This window comes from Helianthus annuus, chromosome 2 (genome assembly GCF_002127325.2).
Source record: "Helianthus annuus cultivar XRQ/B chromosome 2, HanXRQr2.0-SUNRISE, whole genome shotgun sequence".
NCBI classification, from domain to species: domain Eukaryota; kingdom Viridiplantae; phylum Streptophyta; class Magnoliopsida; order Asterales; family Asteraceae; genus Helianthus; species Helianthus annuus.
Genome location: NC_035434.2, coordinates 53,893,272 through 53,915,477, shown reverse-complemented (window position 1 = coordinate 53,915,477; position 22,206 = coordinate 53,893,272). Strand labels below are relative to the sequence as shown.

Genomic DNA, 22,206 nt, shown 5'->3' with positions numbered 1-22,206 from the left:
AAACTTTTTTACTTTTAGAATTAACTAGTTAAAACACAAAACAATCACGGGCTTCGGCCCTAGGTGAGGGTTTTCCCCGGTTAGGAAGGTGAGTGTATCCCGATGTGGTGAATTTCGCCAGTAGCCCATTTGAAGGATTCGTTGGCCGTTAAAAAAAAAAAAAAAAAAAACACAAAACAAAATTCCATGATCCCCACGCATCAAATTAACATATAGACACACACCGCTTATTTCCCACACATATCCCAATTAAGTATTAACGAAAAGTTTCAAGATTCCCACACATTTTAAGCTCAATCATCCCACTAAAGATCGAGTATTGATCATCACCAACACTTTTCCGCAATAACCCAGATCATATTTCCACCAGAGGTGCGTGTAACGAAGATTTCAACCTCTTGCGACTTAATTTGAAGTAAATATCGATGCGTATATCGTACATTTTGATCTTTTTCTTAGCATGTTTGTAATTACTTTATGTTTATTTGAAACTGAGATCTTATTTTATGTTTGATTAGGATCTGTTGATTTGTTTTTTATATGGGTTTGTAGAAATGTTTTTGTTTAGGTTCTAGTTTAGTGATGTGATGGATTGTTTGTTTGTTTTGGGGTTAACAATTACTTGATTGGTGTGTTTCAGAATTAGGGCTTTTTCTAATAAGTAGGAAGAAGATTTGTTTGGTTGGTCTTTTGCTTTCAGTTTTGTTTTGTCTTCAAATTTGGGGCTCATAGTGTTTGAAATGATTTGATGTATGTATGGTGCTGCTTATGTTAATGTATGTTTGTGAAATTGAGTTGGGTTAAGTTAAGTCAGATTAGTTGGGTATACCGTATACACGAAGCCTGGCAAAACGAGCCGGTCGGGTCAGGTTAAGTTAGATAAGGCGGGTGCACATGGTTCGCCAAGAGAACTGATATTTTAATGCTTTGGTTACACTTGTACTAAAAGGGGGTTTGAACGTGTAGCGACCCGAATTAATGTTTTTTTTCTTTCTTAAAACGGACTGTTATGAGCTGAACCCGGTATGACCCTGTAACCAACCTGACGTGACCTGCCAGTGTTGCCAGGCTTACTCTTATCGAAGTAGACTCTTTAGCAATTGCGTTTTCCTTTACTATTTTGATAATTTAAACAAAAGAAAATATATGTAGTTGCATTGTTTGTCACTATGTCCTTCTTTCGGCGTCGTGGATCTTCTCACCAACAGCAAGAACAGGAGCAACCTGAGCTCCAATCAGAATCCAAGGTAAACTTTAATTTTTTTTTTTTTTTTTTTTTTTTTTTTTTTTTTTTTTTGCAAATTTGACGGTATTTTTAAAATAAAATGTAGTTAATGGTATCACTATTAACAGATTGAGAATTTACAATCTTTTAACGTTTTCTTTTTGGAGTGATGTGATAATGTGATATCTTTGTGGTTAATGCAGGTCAATGAGCTTAAAGCTGCTCTTGGACCGCTTTCGGGGCGTAGCTTTCTATACTGCACTGATGCATGCTTGAGAAGATATTTGGAAGCCCGAAACTGGAATGTAGAGAAAGCAAAAAAGATGTTGGAAGAAACACTTGCATGGAGATCAACCTATAAGCCTGAAGAAATCCGTTGGGTTAGTGATATATAACTGCGTTCACTTGTGTCTAGCTATTTAAAATCGTGTAGAACTTATGCTAACGACTTGAAGTTTATCTTCTTCACCTTTTAGCATGAAGTTGCAGTTGAAGGTGAAACGGGGAAACTATTCAGAGCAAATTTCCGTGACCGGTTTGGAAGAACGGTTCTGATATTGAAACCAGGGTTGCAGGTGAGACTGAATGATCCCTAATTATGTTGACCCGGAACACTTTTGTCTCAAAAGATTGATTTCTTGAAAAGAATTAATGAAAATAATCATTTTCTTCATTGTGTTATAGCCATGTAAAAAACAATAACTCATTTAGCCATTATACGCTGAGAGTCACGTATCTACTGTTACTCACCTATCAGACTTTTTTCGTCGATAATGAACGAAAGTGATACGCAACACCATATCACGTATACATTCGCGTATGTATTTTCTTTCACATGGTTTAGACAAGTACAAGTAGATAGGCGAATAAAATAGATAGACAACTAAAGATTCGCGTATCTCATGGCTACCATGGAGGTATGACACAATTAGAAAAATGGCTACTTTTATAGTTCTCTTTTTAAAATGGCATGTCGCATGTGATTACAAAGTTATATTATTTTAATGATGATCATATTTTTTATAATACAATGACTTACATTATTTTTTTTTTCTTTTAAAAAGACCCTTTGGGCACCCATCTCTTTTTAAGCTATTTTTTCTTCCGTTTGCCCGTTTTACCATAGGGACTAAACATAGCCCAAACAAACTGATACATAAGTAAATTGTTTAAAAAGCTAAATTTACTTGCTCCTTTTTGTTTCTACTTACGTTGATACACTTTGTGCAGAACACAACATCAATGGACAACCAGATCAAGCATCTTGTGTACCTAATGGAAAACGCTATGCTTAATCTTCCGGAAGGCCAGGAAGAAATGGCATGGTTAATTGACTTTACCGGGTGGTCGTTTACCACTAGTGTACCAGTTAGAACCGCTAAAGACACCATTAATATACTTCAAGATCATTATCCTCAGAGACTAGCAGTCGCTTTTTTATACGCGCCACCAAGAATTTTTGAAGCATTTTGGAAGGTTTGTAGAAATTTAACCTTTTTATCACAGTTTTTAAAGGCCCTATTGTTGATTTTTTTTATATGATTTGTTGTGATTAATACTTATTTCGCATTTTAGTAATAGACAATATTCTGGGTCAACACAATCCAAGCCGCACCAGGTCCACCCAAACTAAAAAAGTGGCCCGTTTAAACATGTTTTGACCCATTACTAGACTGCCCATCTTGTCGCCTTTTTTCATCCGAGTTTATATATGATCTACATTTCTATACATGTGAATGGGTCGGTGTGGGTTGTGTTTTTCAACTATGAGGGGAACAAGTCAAACAGGTTCATACTTCATAGATTTGTTGTCGTAACTCGTAATACTGTTTTTGGAATTGATTGTTCATAAATTAAAGAGTAAAATGTCATTTTTGTCCCTGAGGTTTGGCCACTTTCGTCCAAAGGTTTGTTTTTTTGCATCTGGATCCAAAAGGTTTGTAATCTTGTCATTTTCATCTGACTTGTTAACTCCATCCGTTTTTCTCTGTTAAATGAGGGGCATTTCTGTCTTTTTCAGACTTTTTTTTATTAAAATAAGAACACTATAAGAAAAAGTGATCAACCTCTATTGACTTTCTCCCCACTCAAACCCTTTAATCATCACAAAAATGTATAAAAAGACGAAAATACCCCTGAAATAATATTAAAAAATGATGGAGTTAACGAGCTAGATGAAAACGGCAAGATTTTAAACCTTTTGGATCCAGATGCAGAAAAACAAACCTTTGGACAAAAGTAGCTAAACCTCAGGGACGAAAATGGCATTCTACTCTAAATTAAAATTTGAGATATTTCTGGGTCACATTCCAACCAGGCCCGTTTTGACCCAAACTAAAAAGGGTCCCATTTCAACGTGTTTTGACCTGTAAATGTCCCTACAGATTGTTAAATTCTTCATGGATCCAAAGACATCCCAGAAGGTGAAATTTGTGTACCCGAAGAACAAAGAAAGCGTAGAACTCATGAGATCATATTTTGATGTCGATAACCTCCCAACGGAATTTGGCGGGAAAGCAACCATGAAGTATGATCATGAAGATTTCTCGAGATTAATGGCTCAGGATGACGTGAAAGCTGCTAAATTCTGGGGTTTTGACCAGAAGACGACTTCTTCAACCACCAGCTATGCTGCTGGAGCAGCAGTGGCTCCAGAGCCCGTTGTGTAAACGGGCCAAACGAACTGAATGCTAGATATTGTAGCAGCTAGGAGTTATTATACCAAGTGAAAGTGATTTGATTTGATTGACCATGGTACCTGGTCTTTGATGGTTTAACTTTGATAGCAATTAGATCAATGGTGGCTTGAACTCTGTTGGTCTGCTAATTTGGCGTATGATCTTTGAATTATGTGTGTTTGATTTCATTTGTGACCTTTGATACGAAGTCTTTGAGCCCCGTTTGTATCTTCTGTGCACAAAATTTTCATATAGACAGTAGGCAAGAGGGTCTAGACTAGGGGTGCAAACGAGCCAAACTCGAGCTCGTCAAACTTATGAAAGCTCGAGCTTGGGCTTGTTTCTTATTTATTAATTAATTATATTAATGATACCTATGATTTTATATATAATCTAGCTATTTTTAATAGTTTTACAAATTGTAATTATTATTATTTATGTACATTTATATATATTTATAATATATTAATTAAAACTTTATATGAACAGCGGGCTCGTTTAGGCTTGCGAGCTGGCTCGAGTTTGATAAGCAAAGCTCAGGCTCGTGAGCTTTTTTTTCGAGCCGAGCTCATTTGAAGCCCTAGCCTAGACTTTCAAATCAGCGGGTTCGGTCAAAACGTGTGAACGTGTGCATTTGTATCAAATAGTCAACGTGTTCATTTTGTATCAGATACGCCACTTGTACTCCAGACATCAGATAAGCCACCTGTACTCCAGACACGGACAGTGTAAACCTTAAGTAAATGGGCTGGGTTAACTATTTAACTAAACGGGTTAGCGGACCTTAAGTAAATGGGCTGGGTTAACTATTTAACTAAACGTTGGGTTAACTATTTAACTAAACGGGTTAGCGGATGATAAACTGGTGAATGATAAATGAGTTATTAACCTTTAATTGGATTAAACATATAGACTTTATGAAAATTATACATTTTATTATTAAAATCACCCACCTAAACAGGTAAACCGGACACACCTCCTTTATTAAATGGTTTAAACAAAACAACCTGAACACGATAAATACAACCAAAAACTTAGTTGATTTTCAACACGTACACAAAATTGTATACTCTTATAACATTATAAGGATTAACAAAACCTATTTACACAAAACGATAACAAACTAAAAACACCAATCAAATATGTTCATGTCGATGTAGTTTATTTGTTCCAATCGGCTATGAACACGCTCTATAACATATCAAACCGCAAACAAGTAAAAAAAAAGAAACTTGAACAAAAGAATTACAAAAGCCGCCTTCGGAAACTTCGGGTGGTAGATTGATAAGTACGAACGAGAAGACCAACTCCAATTCCGACACCAAGACAAATTCCAAGGCCTAAACCGACACCAACCCTTACACCAGCATTGAACCAAGTGAGTTCACCATCTTCACCATCCATGTAATCATTTTGATAATGCTGCAGACTATTGATGTAATCATATTCGTTTTCAGGCTTGTATCGTCCATATTCTGCTTCCTGCATGCCCAACATATATTGGAAGAAATTATTAGAGAGGCGGCGGAATGGATGTGTTAAGAGATCAAAACTGCAGGTCCGGTTGACCTAAAACACTTTTGTCCTTGTATTTGAACCTTCTTCCAAAAAAAAAAAAAAAAATTAGGGGTGTAACCAGCCAAACTGAAGCAAATCAGCCGGTTTGGCAGGTTAGGGATCCAAACTGTTCGGTTCACACTTTGGTTTTAACCGAATAACGGTTGATCCAGTTTAAAACTGACAACTAGTCATGTAAATCAAACCAGCTCTCTAACCTTTATTATTTATGTACTTTTTCGGAATAATGGATTTTAATAATCTCAACTACAGAAATATCTACCGATGCGATGGTCCCACCTTTTAACCTATTTTCTGCCAACGAGCCTTTTCTAACTAGGGTCTAACCTAATTAGTTTTTTGGGGACATGGATGTTGATCACCACCTCATCGTGGTGGTGGTGGTGGTGAGGTGGAGTTGGAAGTGCCACATAAGCAGCCACCTCATCAAATAACAAAGGTTTGTGCCACCGGCCACGTCAACGCCCACATCACTAGAAAACTAATCGGGTAGACTTAGTTAGAAAAGGCTCGTTGGGAGAAAATAGGTTAAAAGGTGGGACCATCCGTACATATTTTTGTAGTTGGGATTATTAAAATCCGTTATTCCTATTTTTAGGGTATCTAGTTATGTATATATATTATAATCATTAAAATGTTAATCAATAGACTAAATACAAACTAATGACCGAGAAAAAATTGGTACAAAACCAAACAAGTAAAACTGGCTGGTTTGGCTGACACCACCCGACCGATTTGGTTTCTCATTCCCCTAAACTGTAGTTAGCATGTTAACCCATGATATTTGTCAAAACTAAATTATGAACTATGAAGTTTAGCAAGTACCTGAAGATCAAGTCCAGATGCAACATCTTTCCGCAATTCAGTTGTCTCGCCCTCTGGAATTGGATCTAACGCCCCTATTCGCGTTTGCTTCTTTCTAAGACTAATTTGCAAAGTCTTAGTCAAAATAACAGGCGAACCCGAAAACGAGCCCGCAACATAAACTTCAATCATTGGCGGCATCGTATCACAACCCATAATTTGTTTCCCCTTCAAAACCCGAGAATTAGCCCCAATCATCGATTCGCATTGCATACTCCATCTCTCAGCATCATTGTTCTTCGACTTAACATAACCGATATTATTCTTATCCATCTCCAACACACCCGAAAGAATCAAATCTTCACCGTCAAAAACCTCAAATTTGACACTTCCCGATAATCTTATACTGTCAGTGCTCACATATGTGGCTTCTTCAAACTTTTTGTCTATTCGGTTTCTTTTCAAACGGCAAAAAACACCTTGCGAGTCGAGGGTGCATCTTTTGTTGTTGACTTCGAGAATGGTGTCGGGGTCTAATGGAATATGGCTGAGAGTGAGATACTCTGGCGTGTAGCCGTCTACCATAAAGTTGCTGATTCGAACGTAGAATACGCGTATATCGAACCAAGCTAATAATGGCTTAGTATACGGTTGGTAAGTAGGATGTTTGATGATTTGAAGGTTGTTCTTCGTTGTTCCATTCGAATTCTCCATGTTTCAAGGAGCTTAATTCTCATGGAAAGAACTCAAAGAATCAACCCTGTTTTGAAAAGCAAACATTTTTAAGTAAATCATTAAATATTTTGATCAAAATGGATCACTGCAAAGTGAAAGATTTTCCACATAATTAGTTAATTAAATAAAGTATAGTGGGTAGTGATGTAAACGAGCTAAGCTGAGCCCAGTTGGGCTCGGGCTTCGCTCGTTTATTTTCACAAGCTGAAATGTTGAGCTCAAGTTCGGCTTGTAATAAACTCGAGCCAGCTCATGGCTCGTGGAATTTCTTTTTATAAACTTTGTATGTATTACACATAGTGATATATTTAAAAACTAAAACATTATTTTGATCATACACATAATGTAGAATTTATAAACTACAGTATTTATTACTTTATGTATAGAGTTAATTGCCCAGATGGTCCCTGTGGTTTCATGTTTTTTCACGTTTAGTCCCCACCTTTTGGAAATAGCAGGTATGCTCCCTATGTTTTGTCATTTTGTTACTCGGATAGTCCCTGACATTTACTCAAGGGACTATCCGAGTAACAAAATGGCAAACTATAGGGAGCATACCTGCTATTTCCAAACTAACTGACATCTACTAATGGGACTATCCGAGTAACAAAATAACAAACCATAGGGAGCATACCTGCTATTTCCAAACTAACTGACATCTACTCAGGGGACTATCCGAGTGACAAAATAACAAACCATAGGGAGCATAAATGCTATTTTCAAAAGGTGGAGACTAAACGTGAAAAAACGTGAAACCACAGGGACCATCCGGGCAACTAACTCTAACTTATATATATTAAAGTTTTCACTTTAATTCAAACAAGCCGAACGAGCGACCGACCCAATGAGCCAACTAACAATCTTGCTTACCTTGGCTTGGGCTTGGCTCACTTACAAACGAGCCGATTTCAAGCAAGCCGCAAGCTTTTAAACGGTCCTAATAGTAAGTGAGTTTACATTCATCTCAACAATCAGTTTAAAGGGGGTGTTTGGGCACAGAAGATAAGCAGTTTTAATTGTTTGGGTCTACTAACAGCCAATTTTAACAAGCAATCCCAAACACCACATCAATACACGCAACTTCTTTGACTTCAGTTAATCATAAGTCAAACCTAGTTTCTGCCAAACACTCAGACCCCATTAATGAACACTTAATCCCACACAGATCACTTAATCACAGGTCAAAATCAATAAGAAAGCAGCTTGATTACACAAACTGAAACACTCAAATAAAATTACAGCAAAAAATAGGGAAGAACCCTAATTTAAACCAAAATAAAAACACCCAGTTGTGAAATTCATACAGATTTAATAAAAAGATTGAAAACAAACCAGAAATCAAGCATCCAAGCCCACCATCTGTTCGGCTGTACCCGTTTGACTCTGTTTATCAATTTACTAATCTGGGTATCTGTTCAAATGATTCTTATTTTGTGTAACTGAATGAAAGAGATATAGATTTGAAGCCAAAACAGAGACAGTCGGCAACCCCTAATACTGACAAAAATCAGAAGCAAATTCTTAAATAATTTAACTTACCGTCCACAAGGTCTCAATCTCAAATACCCACTTGCCGAATGTTCAAATCGAACAAGTAATTTGGGATATGAATCGGGTAAGACCACTCGACGAAATCGGGTTAGATCTGGTTAATCGGAGGCGTAAAAGTGTTGGTGTGAATGGGAGAAAACAGAGGGCATTGAAAAGGTGGAATGAATATGATGATGGCGATTGGAAGGGGAAAGATGGAAGGTTCGTTGGTTGTTCCTTATCCAAAATGGGGAGTCATGGAAATAAAATCCGGATAATTGTCTTATATCCTAGATTTTGATATAATAAATGACGTGACTAATTAATAAGATTTGTGAGTGAAAACATATGTTGGTGTATGTGTCCATCTCTCGACTTATTTTCCAAAATACCACTTTTTAGTTTTTAGAGAATCATCATCACCGTTATCGTAATCACTAAATCCCACCAATAGTAAAACTAAGGTAAAATCTGAAGAGAATAAAATGTAGACAACCTTACCTTTACCTCATAGGAATAGAGAGACTGCTTCCAGTGAAACCCCCGGCTCGATAGTAGTTTTGCATCAAGTCTTGGACATAAGGCACATAACACTAAACAATCGAAACAATGGCCGATTAGTGCATGTACCATTTTGTCTTTCGGCTATCAACGTCACCACATGATACATGATTAACCATCCGCCGTTTTTAACGAAATTAGTAAAATAACGTTAAAACTAGTGCAATTTAAATGGACGTTATTTTAGAGAATATATGTTTAAAATAACGTTAAAATTAGTGCAATTTAAATGGACGTTATTTTAGAGAATATATGTTGATATTAAAAAAGAAAATATGTTGATATTAAAAAAAGAAAAGAGTAAACTGCCATTTTGGTCCCTGAGGTTTGGTCACTTTTGCCACTTTAGTCCAAAACTCAAACTTTTTGCATCTGGGTCCCTGTGGTTTCAGTTTTATTGCCATTTTGGTCCAAAAATGAAATTAGGTCATATTTGTCTTATAAAATCCTGCAATTTTGTCATTTTCCTCAGGGGTAAATCAGGTCATATTTGTCTTATAAAATAAGTAATTTATTTATAAAAAAAAATGATCATTTTGCCCCTGCGGAAAAAGGACAAAATAACAGGATTTTATACGACAAATATGACATGATTTCATTTTTGGACCAAAATGGCAATAAAACTGAAACCACATGACCCAGATGCAAAAAGTTTGAGTTTTGAACTAAAGTGGCAAAAGTAACCAAATCACAGGGACCAAAATGGCAGTTTACTCAAAAGAAAAACTCTTATAAATTTATCCAAATAATTAAAAGGAGAAGATACGCTCCTCGTATTCATTAGTCTTTTCCACATTTAAATGGACGTTTAGTTTTGTCATTCTAGTTAAAGGAGCATATTTATAAATATGTAAATGTGTAGTTAAATGGTCATATAGCCATGTAAACGGGAGTGTACCTCTTGGGTTTCACCTCTTAAACCTAAGTATAATATCAAACCAATAGTGGCGTGTGATTAGTGCGCCAGTGATGTGTGATTAGTATGTCAATAGTGTATCAATGGGGTGGTGGTCCAATTGCAAAGGTAAAACTTTTAAACATGCGTTTGGGAAGGAGAAGGTCTTAGATTCAAATCTCATAAACAACATAGATTAAACGTATTTTGATGGTGTGTGATTAGCCTCTCCCTTTTTAAACATAATATTCATTAAGGTGGCATGTATCAGAGATAAGATATGGTAAGGAATATTGAAATGTTTTAGGTATATAAAGTAAAGACAAATGGTGGAAACCCTCAGTACTACGGGGAGGGGAGGGGAAGAGAAGTAGAGGGAGATTCAAAGTGATGTGGCACAAGTGGATTAGACCGAATTTGCTAAAATTTTATACATTTTATTAAAATCTTCAGCTACTCTATCAAACACCAAATATATCTAAAAAGCTACCAGCTACAGCTACTAGCTAGCAGCTTACAGCCACCAGCCACCAGCTACTTTTGCCAAACATACCCCTAGTCTTGGCATACTATAGTCCGGATGTATGGGCCTTTTTAAGGGAGTATATAGGTACATTCACAAGGATGTTGTCTCTTTACGTTTTTATATGTAGTTACTATAGTTTAGTTATCATTGTATGTTAGAGGGTTCTTGAATGTTTTTTCCATAACTCGGGAGGGTTCTCGACAACAAGGTACTCCCTCTTCAAGTCTTCATCAAAATGATGACGAAGGAATGCCATAGCTTTAGCTTTTTCTCGAAGGGGTGTTTTATTTCCATCAATAATCGTCTCTCCTAGACTCTTTGCTTCTAGATCAGTTTTAGCATCAAGAGTCAACGAGAGATAATTGTTGCCCAAGGTTTCAAATGCAACGAATTCAAGCTTTAACAAGTTTGACATGTTATCTACAATGGAAAGAATGAGGAATTAAAAAAACAAGCCTATGTGTAAAACGTATGTTGTATGCATGGTTGTAAAACAAGATCTCTAAGGTCGAGTACTCCCCGAGTAGTCGCTACAAGGTAGGCTGACGAGGCGACTTTCTTCAACTACGCCTAATTCCTCGCATTCTTGCATCTGATATGTTTTATTATCGTTAGTTAGAATTTAAACGTCACTAATTTTTTATAATGATAACTGCAAATAGGTAATGTTATCAGTCTACCATGAATCTACATGATAGTAATAGCAATTCTATATCTTATTCAATCTTTAATCATAATATACGTACTTATATACATGAGGATGAAATATAATGTAACTAAAACTCCTACATATCAGTAGTAATATTCTGGGTTTACAACAGTTAAGAGTTCTTTTCAAACACACTTAACACTTTAAATACTCAGAAGTTATGACTTTCCTCTGGCGTTTTTTTTAACGGCAAATTTGGATCATTCACGGACCACTGGAGTATCATCGTGCCACTAGCGGAACCACCCGATCATATCCATCTCCACTAGGCATAATGCCTATACACTAATTCATGAGGAAACCTACTAAATATGAGAAACCCCCCTCCCCCGGGAATCGAACCCAAAACCTATTGGTCGCAAAGCCTTATCGCATCTCCAAGATACCACTAGGTTATAATGCCATGGGCTTCTGGCATTTTATTTTAAGATTTGATTTTTTACCTTTTCAATTCCTTTATTATTCTATATTTTCTGAGTTTCTTGTCCATTTATCAACTTATGAGGTTTCATCTTACGGTGAGCAATCCACCAAGGTCTGATAAGAACACTCCCCGCAACTTTTAGGTTTTAGATCCTTGTTCAATAATCTAGTCAGTCGCCTATTGCAAGTCATAAGCCGGATCTAAAAAAACGTTAAGAGGCAACGTTTCAAAATTTTTCTTTTCTATAGGGACAACCAAATAAAAATAAAAAAAAATAAATAAAAAAAAAAAAAAAAAAAACGTCTCATTACCATGTAATCAACAACCATAGCTTAGGTGTGATTTTTGTCATTCGACTCTTAAATACAAATATAACACAAACTTTTATTTGTGCTCAAAAGCCTAAATAGATTCGAATATTTTGAATTTCTGTACGAATCATGTGGTGTGATGCTTATCTTCAATCGTCCAAGGTTCAATGCATGCATTAAGTAACAAGCAAACACACGGACCACTTTTTTATTGTCGGATCTCAATGTTTCAATAAATTTATTTGCGTTTATCGTTCTTATATATATATATATATATATATATATATATATATATATATATATATATATATATATATATATATATATATATATACTAGGTTAGTTCCCCGTGTGTTACACGGGTTAAACAATTTAAACTATATAGTATAGATATTTCCTGTAAATGCAAAACAAAGACAGAGACATTTACATACTATATTGACATAAATGAGTTAATATAAATGTAACCCATCAACTCGTACATATTAATTAATGTCGTAGAGTTCGATAAGACGGCTCTAATGTCGGTTGAATGAGGTCAATCAGAGTCTATTTGATACCCTTTGTACGACTTCTTATTTTTTGAATCCTTGTATTTGATTCTAAACCTATTATTAATATTATTGATAATAATTTTAGTTATATATATTAATAATAGTATATATATATATATATCAATAATATATTTAGTCTAACATATTAATATTATTATGAATTTCGAAACTTGTTTAGCTAGGATTTAAGATTCTATTGAAGTTTTAGTTTAACAATAGGTTATTGAATTAATAATAAGAATTTGTATTAGATTAGATTAAATATTATTATTATTTGTATTAGATTAGATTAAATATTAGTATTATTAGTATTATTAATAATTTTAATCAATTAAATAAGAGAATGACAAGTGTCCCAAAATAGGTTTCTTTTATTATATAGTATAGATATATATAGGGTATGGTTTATGCGAGAACCACCTTTATTGCGAGAACCGCGAGAACCAATGTGAACACAACAAAATAAACCCACTGTACCACTACCCAAAACCTAAAAAAAGTGTGTTTTTTAGATATTTTTTTGTTGTGTTCACATTGGTTCTCACGGTTCTTACAATAAAAGATGGTTCTTAACGAATCCTTCTCGTATATAATAACCAGCACATATTATTATTACGTGTAATTTGTACTCTTTTTTCCCATAAACTTAGAATAAAAACAGGATAATATAATTAAATAATTTAATAATTTTTATATATCATGGCATACTACGTAGTCAGTTAGTCAAAAATGTGATGTATGAAAAGCGACCATCATACACATATATTAGATCTTCACCGTTACTTTAGTATTCGATGAACCTACTAGACCAAAGATTAAATATATAAACTTGTTCCACTTCTAACAATAGATAGTTTTGGTCGTCGAAACATCCAATAGGCTTTAGTAAATGATGAAGCATCCCAACTAGAGGTATTCGCTCGCTGTCCATGAGGGGCATGGTACTAAGTACTAACATAGGTAGAAGAGAGCGGAAAGCATTCGTCTCCAAGGATGCCTTTCGACTAGGCCTAGCAAATTAAAGTGGGTAGGTCGAGCTGGTTTGGGTCACGGGTCAAGATGGGTTTGGGTTTGAGTCAGAATGTGTATACTAAAAAAAAGGTATGAACTAGGTCAAGATGGTCAAGATGAGTTTAGGTCAGGATGGGTTCGGGTTAAGGGTTAAGATGAACTACAAATACAAATTAAATTAATAGTGAAAAAATATAAAAATAAATAAATTGAACATTTACCCACAATACCTGCAATTAGTCTGTAATCGTCTCTGTTTTAACGAAACACTTTTACGGTTATTTAACTATGAAATTTCAACAAAAAAAATTCTCTCTACTAAAACTCCTTGAATCTTTAACTACTCTCTTTCACACACAAAGGTTGTGAAGAATGAAAATATAAAATAAGTTGGATATTAATATTCCATTCAATTTTGAGTTACTTTTTCCTTTTAAAATAGAAGTAATAAAATTTAGAACCTACACAGAAACTGAAATTCAATGAAGCTTCGAGTCCAGAAAATCTTGAAAAATGAAACACAAAAATAATTACCACGTTTGTTTTAATTTCAGATCGAACGCTATCCAGAAAAATTCTAAATTTTGTAAAAAAAAAAATAACTCTCACACACAAATATTGTGAAGAATGAACTTATAAAAAGAGATGTTAATTTCTGTTGATTCATCCAATAGAAATGTGAGAATGGATAATGTGTTTAGCTCAATTGGTTATTATATGGGAAGAAATATTTTCATAATCGATTATTAAAGGTTGTAAAGGAAAGTGGTGGATGACGGTGGTTGACGATAGTGGTAGATAAAGGTGGTGTAAGACGGCCAAAGCGGTAGATATGAAGAATCCGTTCATCAACCTGCTTTGGCCCATCCTTACCCGTTGGTCACCTGCCTCTTATCCATTCTAACCCGCTCTTCTATGTCAAAAATTTGTTCGATGTCCACTTTGGCCCGTCATTTACTTTTGCCAAACCCAAGAGAACCCAAAGGCAGATAATTTTGCTCAAAGCCGACCCATAAACGCTAGTTCGGGTTGTGATTGCCAGCCCTACTTGGGACGATTGGGTAAACCCCAGCAAGGTGTGCAACATGGTTATGTTTTTAGGCTTCCCATTAAAGAAGCTTTAAGAATGCAAGTGCCAGTTCGGCTGATTCTTTTGGAGGATCAGTCTTTTTCTTTTTGTTTCGGGAAGGATATATGTGTTGGATGTCTGGAGTTTATACATATAAAACTGATAGCACATCGTAGTTGAAAATACAAAATGCTCAACTTCGATGATATCTGAATGAAATCTGGAAGAGTTAATTACGTTTTTCGTCCCTGTGGTTTGTCAAAAATCACTATTTCAGTCCATTAATTTAAAAATTGTCATTTCAGTCCTTGTGGTTTCAGTTTCATAACTATTTCAGTCCATCTCCGTCAATTCCATTCATTTATTCTGTTAAGTGTTGGTGAAATGACTAAATTGCCCCTACAAAACTTTTTTTCCCCAGCCCCCTAATTCTTTATTCACACTTTTCCCTCCTCCCTAATTCTCTCCAGCCACCACTGTCGTCCCTGTGCCACAGCTCCACCGTTCTGCCGCCCCTGTGCCAGCTACCGACATCCCCTCAGCCCCTGCTAGCTACCATCGTTCTGGTAATCTTTGCTCCGTTTGACCGACCCTTACAACCACCATGTTTCCCCACCACCGTTTCCCCTCTAACGTGAGCTCCACCACCACCGTATGATACCACCACCACCATTGTTAGGTATGATTTGTTTTAGGTCGTATTTAATTTTGATGTTTCCCCAAATTTATGATATTAGGTTAAAATTGTAGGTGTAAAATTTGTGATAATGCTAACAAATCCATTATCATTTCAACCGTGAATTTATCTCAAAACTGAGATCTGTAGCTATTTAGAAGACCAAGACCTTCTTGCATTCTCGAATTATTCAACCGCTGAGCTGGTTGCCGATGTTGTTACAACTTCAACTATTTTTATCTATCTGTTTTCAACTCCTTGATTTCCAAATCCCTAATAATTTCTGATGTACATTTTCCCTAATTTCCAGATCCCTTTTCATGGATTAAAGTTAGTGTTTCGTTCATCACTAATGGGTAACAAGAAGAAAACGCCAGCACCTAAGCCTCCTCGGATTCATTTTTTAAGATCTGCTCAGAAAAAAGTAGAACTATACAGTACTGAAGCGGGTCTAGATGGATTGAGTGAAAAAGAAGAGATTCAAGGAATAGTTCGCCGGAGAAGATGACCGGAAAATATGGGGTCGCCGGAGAAGGTGACCGTTAAAATATGGGGTCGCTCGGAGAAGATGACCAGAAAAAATAGGTGGGGAAAAGAAGTTTTGCAGGGGCAATTTAGTCATTTCACCAACACTTAACATAATAAATGGATGGAATTAATGGAGATGGACTGTAATAATTACGAAAGTGAAACCAGAGGGACTGAAATGGCAATTTTTAAATGAAATACAGGGACGGAAAACGTAATTAACTCAATCTGGAAACTTCAGCTTCTTTTTGTAGATGAAAAATAATTTTACTTTTGAAATTACATGAAGTATTAAGGATACTTGGATCTCATTAAACAAAAGGACTACATTCAACATCAGGCATCATAACATAACACAAAGCCAAAAATCCTCATATATATCTATCATGATGCTCACTAATAAGTAAACCATTGGAGCAATCCTTAACATATTGATGATAGATATGTAAGCACTAAACTAGAACTAGCAAAATTGTATCTTAAAAAAAAGGCTTTGACAAAATTTCAGACCATGTAATTCGTATCTAGTCGCAAAACAACGATGAAAGCCAACCAAATACAGGCTCTCTTGGTTGCAGAGGTTGATGTCCGAACAAATCTGCAGCCTATCCATAAACTATAAGCAAATTCAGTAGAAAGTTTTGATGAAATATGATTGCTATGATACTTTTAGAGGCGGCAAATTTGACCCATTTATTTATGAATGGGTCAATTTGTGTTGTGTTTCAGCTCGAACTCGATCAAATCAAACAAATGGCTAAACAAAAAAAAGTTGTCAAAAGTGTATTTTTAATGCCTAAACCTCCTGTCACTTTATTAAAAAACTAGATTACTATAGAAATAAAATAATAAAACAATTTTTATAATCATATTTGACGGTAATTACACACACAAAAAAATGAATTTGGACAAATGGTGTTTCGAGAATCGAGACCAACCCAACAAAATCTGTTTCAACCAGCTTTTGTTACCCAACCTGCCCATATTGCCACAGCTACAAATTCAAATGGGTGTAAAAAAGCTAAAAGAAAATCGGTTGAAAGGGTCACAAGTCCCCCAAAGTGTACTTTTATTGCTTTAAACCTCTTGAACCATTTTATTAAAAAAAATATCAAGTATTACTAAAATAATATAACTCCTGCAGGCATTTTCGACACACTTACTGTTTATAAAAAAAATATTAGACAAAAATCGTTTCTGGTCCACCTAATCCGACCCATGGCGTGTATCAAAAAATTACCAGTTTAGACCTGTCATCCATTCCACCCGTCTATCCCAATTTACCATACCCAATACTAGTTTCCACACGATAGACGCACCTGATCAATCAGCGGCTTGATTTGTGATTCCTTTCTTTCTTATAGCGAGCCTGCTCCGGATCAAAACCACCTTCATTAGCTCCATAGACAGCCCACGATGGGGTAAGCGCCATGTAATCATTGCTTCCAAAAGGCTTTCCCGATGCCACCTGGTTTAATATCCGAAAAACAAAATCAGATATATAAAAATACAAAGATTACAAATTTGAAAAAAAAATAAAAGAGTAAATTACTTTTTGAGTCCCTGTGTTTTAGTGGTTTTAACCACTTGAGTCCAAAATCAAAAAGTTTAACACCCTGAGTCCCTGACCGCTCAATTTATAATATTTTGAGTCCCATTTTGTTCATTTTATAACGTTTTTGAGTCCATTTTTGTTTTAAAAAATTGGACTCAAAAGGTTAAAAAATGGACTCAAAAGGTTATAAAAAAGTGTCTAGGGACATAGGGCAACAATTTGATTTTGGACTCAAATGGTTAAAACCACTAAAACATAAGGACTCAAAAAGTAATTTACTCAAAATAAAAATAAAAGGTACAAACCAAGTCATGAAACTTCTCATAGTCTATCCAAGTGTGCCATTGGCCATTAATCTTGAACTTATCCACTTTTGCTAGAAGAACACAGCACGAGTGCACATGCTCACAAGCAACCTCATACTCCCCATTGCTTTTTTCGGCTAAGGCCTCTGAAAATGCTTTAACGTCAGCATGCCATGGCACGTTTTCCATTGTCAATTTTGATGTAGCTGACCTGTCATAATAGCAACTTTATTATATAAAGACCAGTCACAGATGGCAATATTAGCAGGTTAGGTGACGGGTCAGGTTTCTCCAGTTTAGTTTTTTTTGTAGGGGTGAGCAGAAAACCAAAAAAAAAAACCGATTTCACCGAGCCGCACAAAAAACCAAAAAAATCTGAACCGAAATTTACGGTTCGGTTACGGTTTTAGATAATATAAAAACAAAAAAAACGAACCGAATAACCTAAAAAATCATTTTTTAATGTTTGTTACTTTATTGATTTAGGAATTATTATTTTTATTCTTGAATGTTATGTATTTACATTAAGAAATTAACATGTTTATTTATCTTTCAAATGATTTATCCATTGCCTATAAGAGATAACAAAATTCAACATAATTAAGAAATTAACATGTGTATTTATCTTTCAAATGATTTATCAATTGCCTATAAGAAATAACAAAATTTAACATATAAGTTAAATGATTTTAATAGTATTATAAAAGAAAATGTCTGAATAAAAACTTTGGAGAAACATAAAATAGATTAGAAGGTTAGGTTTATCTGAACAATATTAAATAGAAATGTTAAATATAATAACAAAAATTCTTAAATCTTGGATTAGACTTTTTATTTTTAAATCTTACGTAACTTTGTTCCAAAAACAGATAAAACCGAAACCAAACGGTTTTTAAAAACCGAAAAACGAACCGTGTACACCCCTAGTTATTTGTCCGATATACTTTTGGACCATTTCCTTTTAAGCTGAGTTTCATTATTTAACCCGTTATAGATAAACGATAACCTGAATGAATATTGCTAACTAAGGCAAGAAAAAAACGCCAAAATGGTGTATTTTATATTATGGCTAAGTACTTACGTTCCACAGTACGTAACGCCTTTGATTTCAACAAAATCAGGGTTTCCAATGCTAAAGAAGCTAGAATAGGCATCTATATCCTCTGTATTCCATCCTTTAACAAGAGTCAAACGATACACAGTCCTCTGTTGCTTATCTTTCAAAGCTTTCAATGAGTCCTGAAATTTAGATTAATAATGAAAAAGCAGATATCAGTGTATCAAATCCGCTTTTATATGAAAAGAAGATAAAAAGAGAAGATACATACAACAAACCGTTCCCAGAAGTCCCCAAACAGCGGTCTGTCAATTGCCTTCATGTTTTCCTTTGTTGCAGCATCTACGCTAACATACAACTGCACGACTCAAGTAATCAGAACCATATAAACACTTGAGTCGAACACCAAACGCTACAAAAATCTCACTAACCAATGTATAATGGATAACAAAAACATGCTAATTAACCTGAGTGATGGGATTTAGCGACACAATCTTGTCCGGAAACTGTGCATTCGTCACAAGAAAAGTGGAAATTCGCCTTTTGTGGAGCTCGTCAACAAGTGAATTAATCTCGGGATACATGATTGGCTCACCAACAAGTGACAAAGCACAATGCCTGGGTAACAGACCTTCTGATAAACGCTCTGCCGTCACACCTGCAGGCGTACCGTCCCCACTTGATATTAAAAAAAAATTCAAAATTACTTATGTAGCTTATAGAAGTTTGAGATAGTTTGAAAAATCCACCTGGAACTCCTTTCATTTGCTTTATCATCTTCCTATGCTCTTCTATGGCGGTATTCACAATCATCAACGGGTCATCCATCTTCCACTGCCAACTTTTTCCGACAGGATTAGTGTGATGTCTCCAACAGAAAACACATTTATTTGCGCATGCCAAACTTGGTGTTGTCTCCATACACCTGTTACCGTAATGATAAAAGGTCAAATTTCACTATAATTATACAGAGCATAGTTGTCAATAGCGATCGTAGCGAGACGCTCCAATGCGTTTTAATCCCTAGAGCCGATGCGTGAGGTACGCGTATGCGAGGTGTTCCTTATAAAAAAATACTACAAAATATAAGGTATTCTCATCATCTCTGGTCTAATTTGTTCAAATACTAGTCCGGTCAACGGCATAAGGCGCCGCATGGCCCGCATCAACTGCACATCGATGCCTTTCCATCACCGAATCAAGTGAACCAAGCATTATGCGCGCATTTTTAAACCAAGAATACAATGTTAAATGAAATACAAATAACAAACCTGTGACTCTCAATTCCATAAAAAGAGTGCTTATAACAACCTCCACGCCCTCTAAGTTGCGACTTTGTCCACCTACATATCTTAACACCACTATGCGAACCAATAATCTTATAACCCTGCAACCCCACATCAAAAACACAATTTCAGACAAAACCATACCAAACGCAATACACTTATAAGCTTATAGATCGAATATCATATCTACCAAACAAGCAGAATCCCATAAATACCTGCTTCGTCAAGCTAGCCCGTATCACCGGAGTCACCATCACCTTTTCTCCATTCTTCTTCCCGTTACTAGTAACCATTCCCATATCCTTCTTTTTAAGCGATTTACCCGCAATATCTTCCAAATCAACAATCTCCGTCTCCACCTCTTCCTCTTCCTCATCCTCATCATAATCCGATTCATCGATAAACTCCTCACAACTTTCCGCAACCAATTCATTAATTTCACCGGTTTTCAAAACCCGAACGACTTTCTCGCTCCAAACACCAAACTCGCTATCCAGTTCCCCCTCATCCACATCCCCTTCACAAAACGGAACAATCTCGACCCCTCCAAGCGCCCGCATTTTCGTCGAAAACGCCTTTCCAACTTTATTAAACATGTCTCCATAACTTCTACTTCCCACCCCAAACACTGCAAACTTACACTTACTTAACAACAAAGACCCTACTCTAAAATCCTCAACACTTTCCGACAACCAATCCGACAAGAACACACCGTTTGACGGCGGGTTTCCGTTTTCATAGGTGGATGCTATTATTATGACTAGGGTTTCGTTGTGGAGGTCTTCTGGCTCGTAGGTTTTGGGGTCAACGAGGTCAAATGGGAGGTTGTTGGAGATCAGGAGGTTGTGGAGATGTTTGGCTAGGGCTTTGGATGTGCCTGTTTGTGAGATGAAGAAGAGCTTTCCGGGTCGGGTTGTGGGGTTTGGGGATGGGGGTGAGGGTTTGAGGCGGCGGGATTTGTAGAAGCAGTAGAGGGTGGTGGCGGAGAGGAGAGTGAGGAGGGTGAGGTGGGTGGTGAGGGAGGTGGTTGTGGTGGTGGTGGAAGACATTGTTGTGGTGGTGGCTGGTGGTGGTTTGGAAACTGTAGGTTGTTGAAGTGAAATGAGGTTAAGCCAAAAATTTGGTTTTACTCGACCATGACTGTGTTTTCAAAAGGTTAAAATTTTGTGTTGTGAACATTTATTCTAGAACTAGTACGTTTTCTCGCGCTTCGCGGCGAGTTTTTGGTGGGTTTCCTCGCGCATCTTGGCGAGGTTCGGTAACGGTACGATACCGGTATTTGAAGGTTAAAACCAGTAAATACCAGTATTGTACAAACCGGTACTGAAAACGCCAAAAGTTGGTATCGAATCGGTACCAAAAATATTTCAGTTTGGAAAATTCAATCCCGGTACAGGTACCATTTACTCATCCTTAGATATGGGGACGATACAAACACTCGATATAGCAATTAATAGAGATATCATGACGCCTGTATGTATTAACTAATGATATTTTCGTATGTGTCGATTCGGTTTATCACGATAAAGAGCAGAAAAATCAATTATAATTAACATGTTTGCTTTTTAATAAAATTTAGTAAGAATTATAATTTCATTTATAGTTTATAGGTGAAAAACTTGAAACATAAATTATAAAATCAAATGAAATTAAAAGAAATTGATTTGGATGAATTTTTGTCCTTAATTATTTTGTATATTTTATAAATTGAATGGCATCGCATGGATATCCTCATTTTTAGCTGTCACAAGGGCAAAATCAGAAAACACCAATAATAAATGGGCAAACATCAAAAAATCAAGAAGTAAACTGGCACAAAGCCATGTTATGATTTGATATGTATAATAATTAAATTTGGTTTGTTTTTGTTTAGTTCGGTTTGACAAAAAAAAAATCAATGTTTTAAATATCGGTACAAACCGGTTGAATCGGTTACCGCTTATCTATAGTATATATATATATACTGAGGCAAGGTGTAGGATACAAATCCCATAATCGTACATTACATACGTGGAGTTAAGTTCCTGTGAAAATAAAATAAACGTACGAATTGAAAGAAAGTAAAAAAAAAAAAAGTGGCGGTGACATTTTGGTAATTATCAGCAACTTCAAAATTACTCTAGTAGAGTAATTTTGAGCTTATGTAGAGTAATTTTGTAAAAGTTCATGTAGAGTAATTTTGGTCGTGT

At 35.8% G+C, this 22,206-nt stretch overlaps 3 protein-coding genes and 1 long non-coding RNA gene across 7 annotated transcripts; 2 read left to right on the top strand and 2 right to left on the bottom strand.

Moving 5' to 3' along the window:
- The first annotated feature begins 222 nt into the window (after window positions 1–222).
- On the top strand, window positions 223–4,131 carry LOC110916929 (phosphatidylinositol transfer protein 3). 2 transcript variants are annotated; one of them, XM_022161580.2, is made up of 6 exons: window positions 223–372; window positions 1,153–1,247; window positions 1,429–1,605; window positions 1,702–1,800; window positions 2,456–2,701; window positions 3,610–4,131. In XM_022161580.2, the coding sequence occupies exons 2-6, from the start codon at window positions 1,170–1,172 to the stop codon at window positions 3,892–3,894; spliced, it is 885 nt and encodes a 294-aa protein (XP_022017272.1). In that variant the 5' UTR covers window positions 223–372; window positions 1,153–1,169; the 3' UTR covers window positions 3,895–4,131. The 2 variants fall into 2 exon arrangements, with proteins under 2 accessions (XP_022017272.1, XP_022017276.1); XM_022161584.2 differs by having other exon boundaries at window positions 236–415.
- An 825-nt stretch (window positions 4,132–4,956) lies between these two features.
- Window positions 4,957–8,827, bottom strand: LOC110916947 (uncharacterized protein At1g01500). 2 transcript variants are annotated; one of them, XM_022161595.2, is made up of 4 exons: window positions 8,560–8,827; window positions 8,353–8,431; window positions 6,307–7,045; window positions 4,957–5,385 (listed from the first exon to the last, which is right to left on the bottom strand). In XM_022161595.2, the coding sequence occupies exons 3-4, from the start codon at window positions 6,997–6,999 to the stop codon at window positions 5,149–5,151; spliced, it is 930 nt and encodes a 309-aa protein (XP_022017287.1). In that variant the 5' UTR covers window positions 7,000–7,045; window positions 8,353–8,431; window positions 8,560–8,827; the 3' UTR covers window positions 4,957–5,148. The 2 variants fall into 2 exon arrangements, with proteins under 2 accessions (XP_022017287.1, XP_022017282.1); XM_022161590.1 differs by lacking the exon at window positions 8,353–8,431 and having other exon boundaries at window positions 8,560–8,826.
- Window positions 8,828–14,214: 5,387 nt separating this feature from the next.
- On the top strand, window positions 14,215–15,711 carry LOC110916977. The gene is made up of 2 exons (XR_002580177.2): window positions 14,215–15,289; window positions 15,597–15,711. It is a non-coding gene; the product is annotated as an uncharacterized LOC110916977 (long non-coding RNA).
- Window positions 15,712–16,103: 392 nt separating this feature from the next.
- On the bottom strand, window positions 16,104–21,205 carry LOC110916962 (S-adenosyl-L-methionine-dependent tRNA 4-demethylwyosine synthase). Of its 2 annotated transcripts, none has more exons than XM_022161599.2 (9): window positions 20,233–21,205; window positions 20,003–20,118; window positions 19,481–19,656; window positions 19,199–19,389; window positions 19,003–19,089; window positions 18,756–18,913; window positions 17,675–17,885; window positions 17,134–17,282; window positions 16,104–16,430 (listed from the first exon to the last, which is right to left on the bottom strand). In XM_022161599.2, exons 1-8 carry the CDS (start codon window positions 21,064–21,066, stop codon window positions 17,142–17,144), a joined length of 1,914 nt encoding a protein of 637 aa, XP_022017291.1. In that variant the 5' UTR covers window positions 21,067–21,205; the 3' UTR covers window positions 16,104–16,430; window positions 17,134–17,141. The 2 variants fall into 2 exon arrangements, with proteins under 2 accessions (XP_022017291.1, XP_022017296.1); XM_022161604.2 differs by having other exon boundaries at window positions 16,104–16,419.
- Between the last annotated feature and the right edge of the window lie 1,001 nt (window positions 21,206–22,206).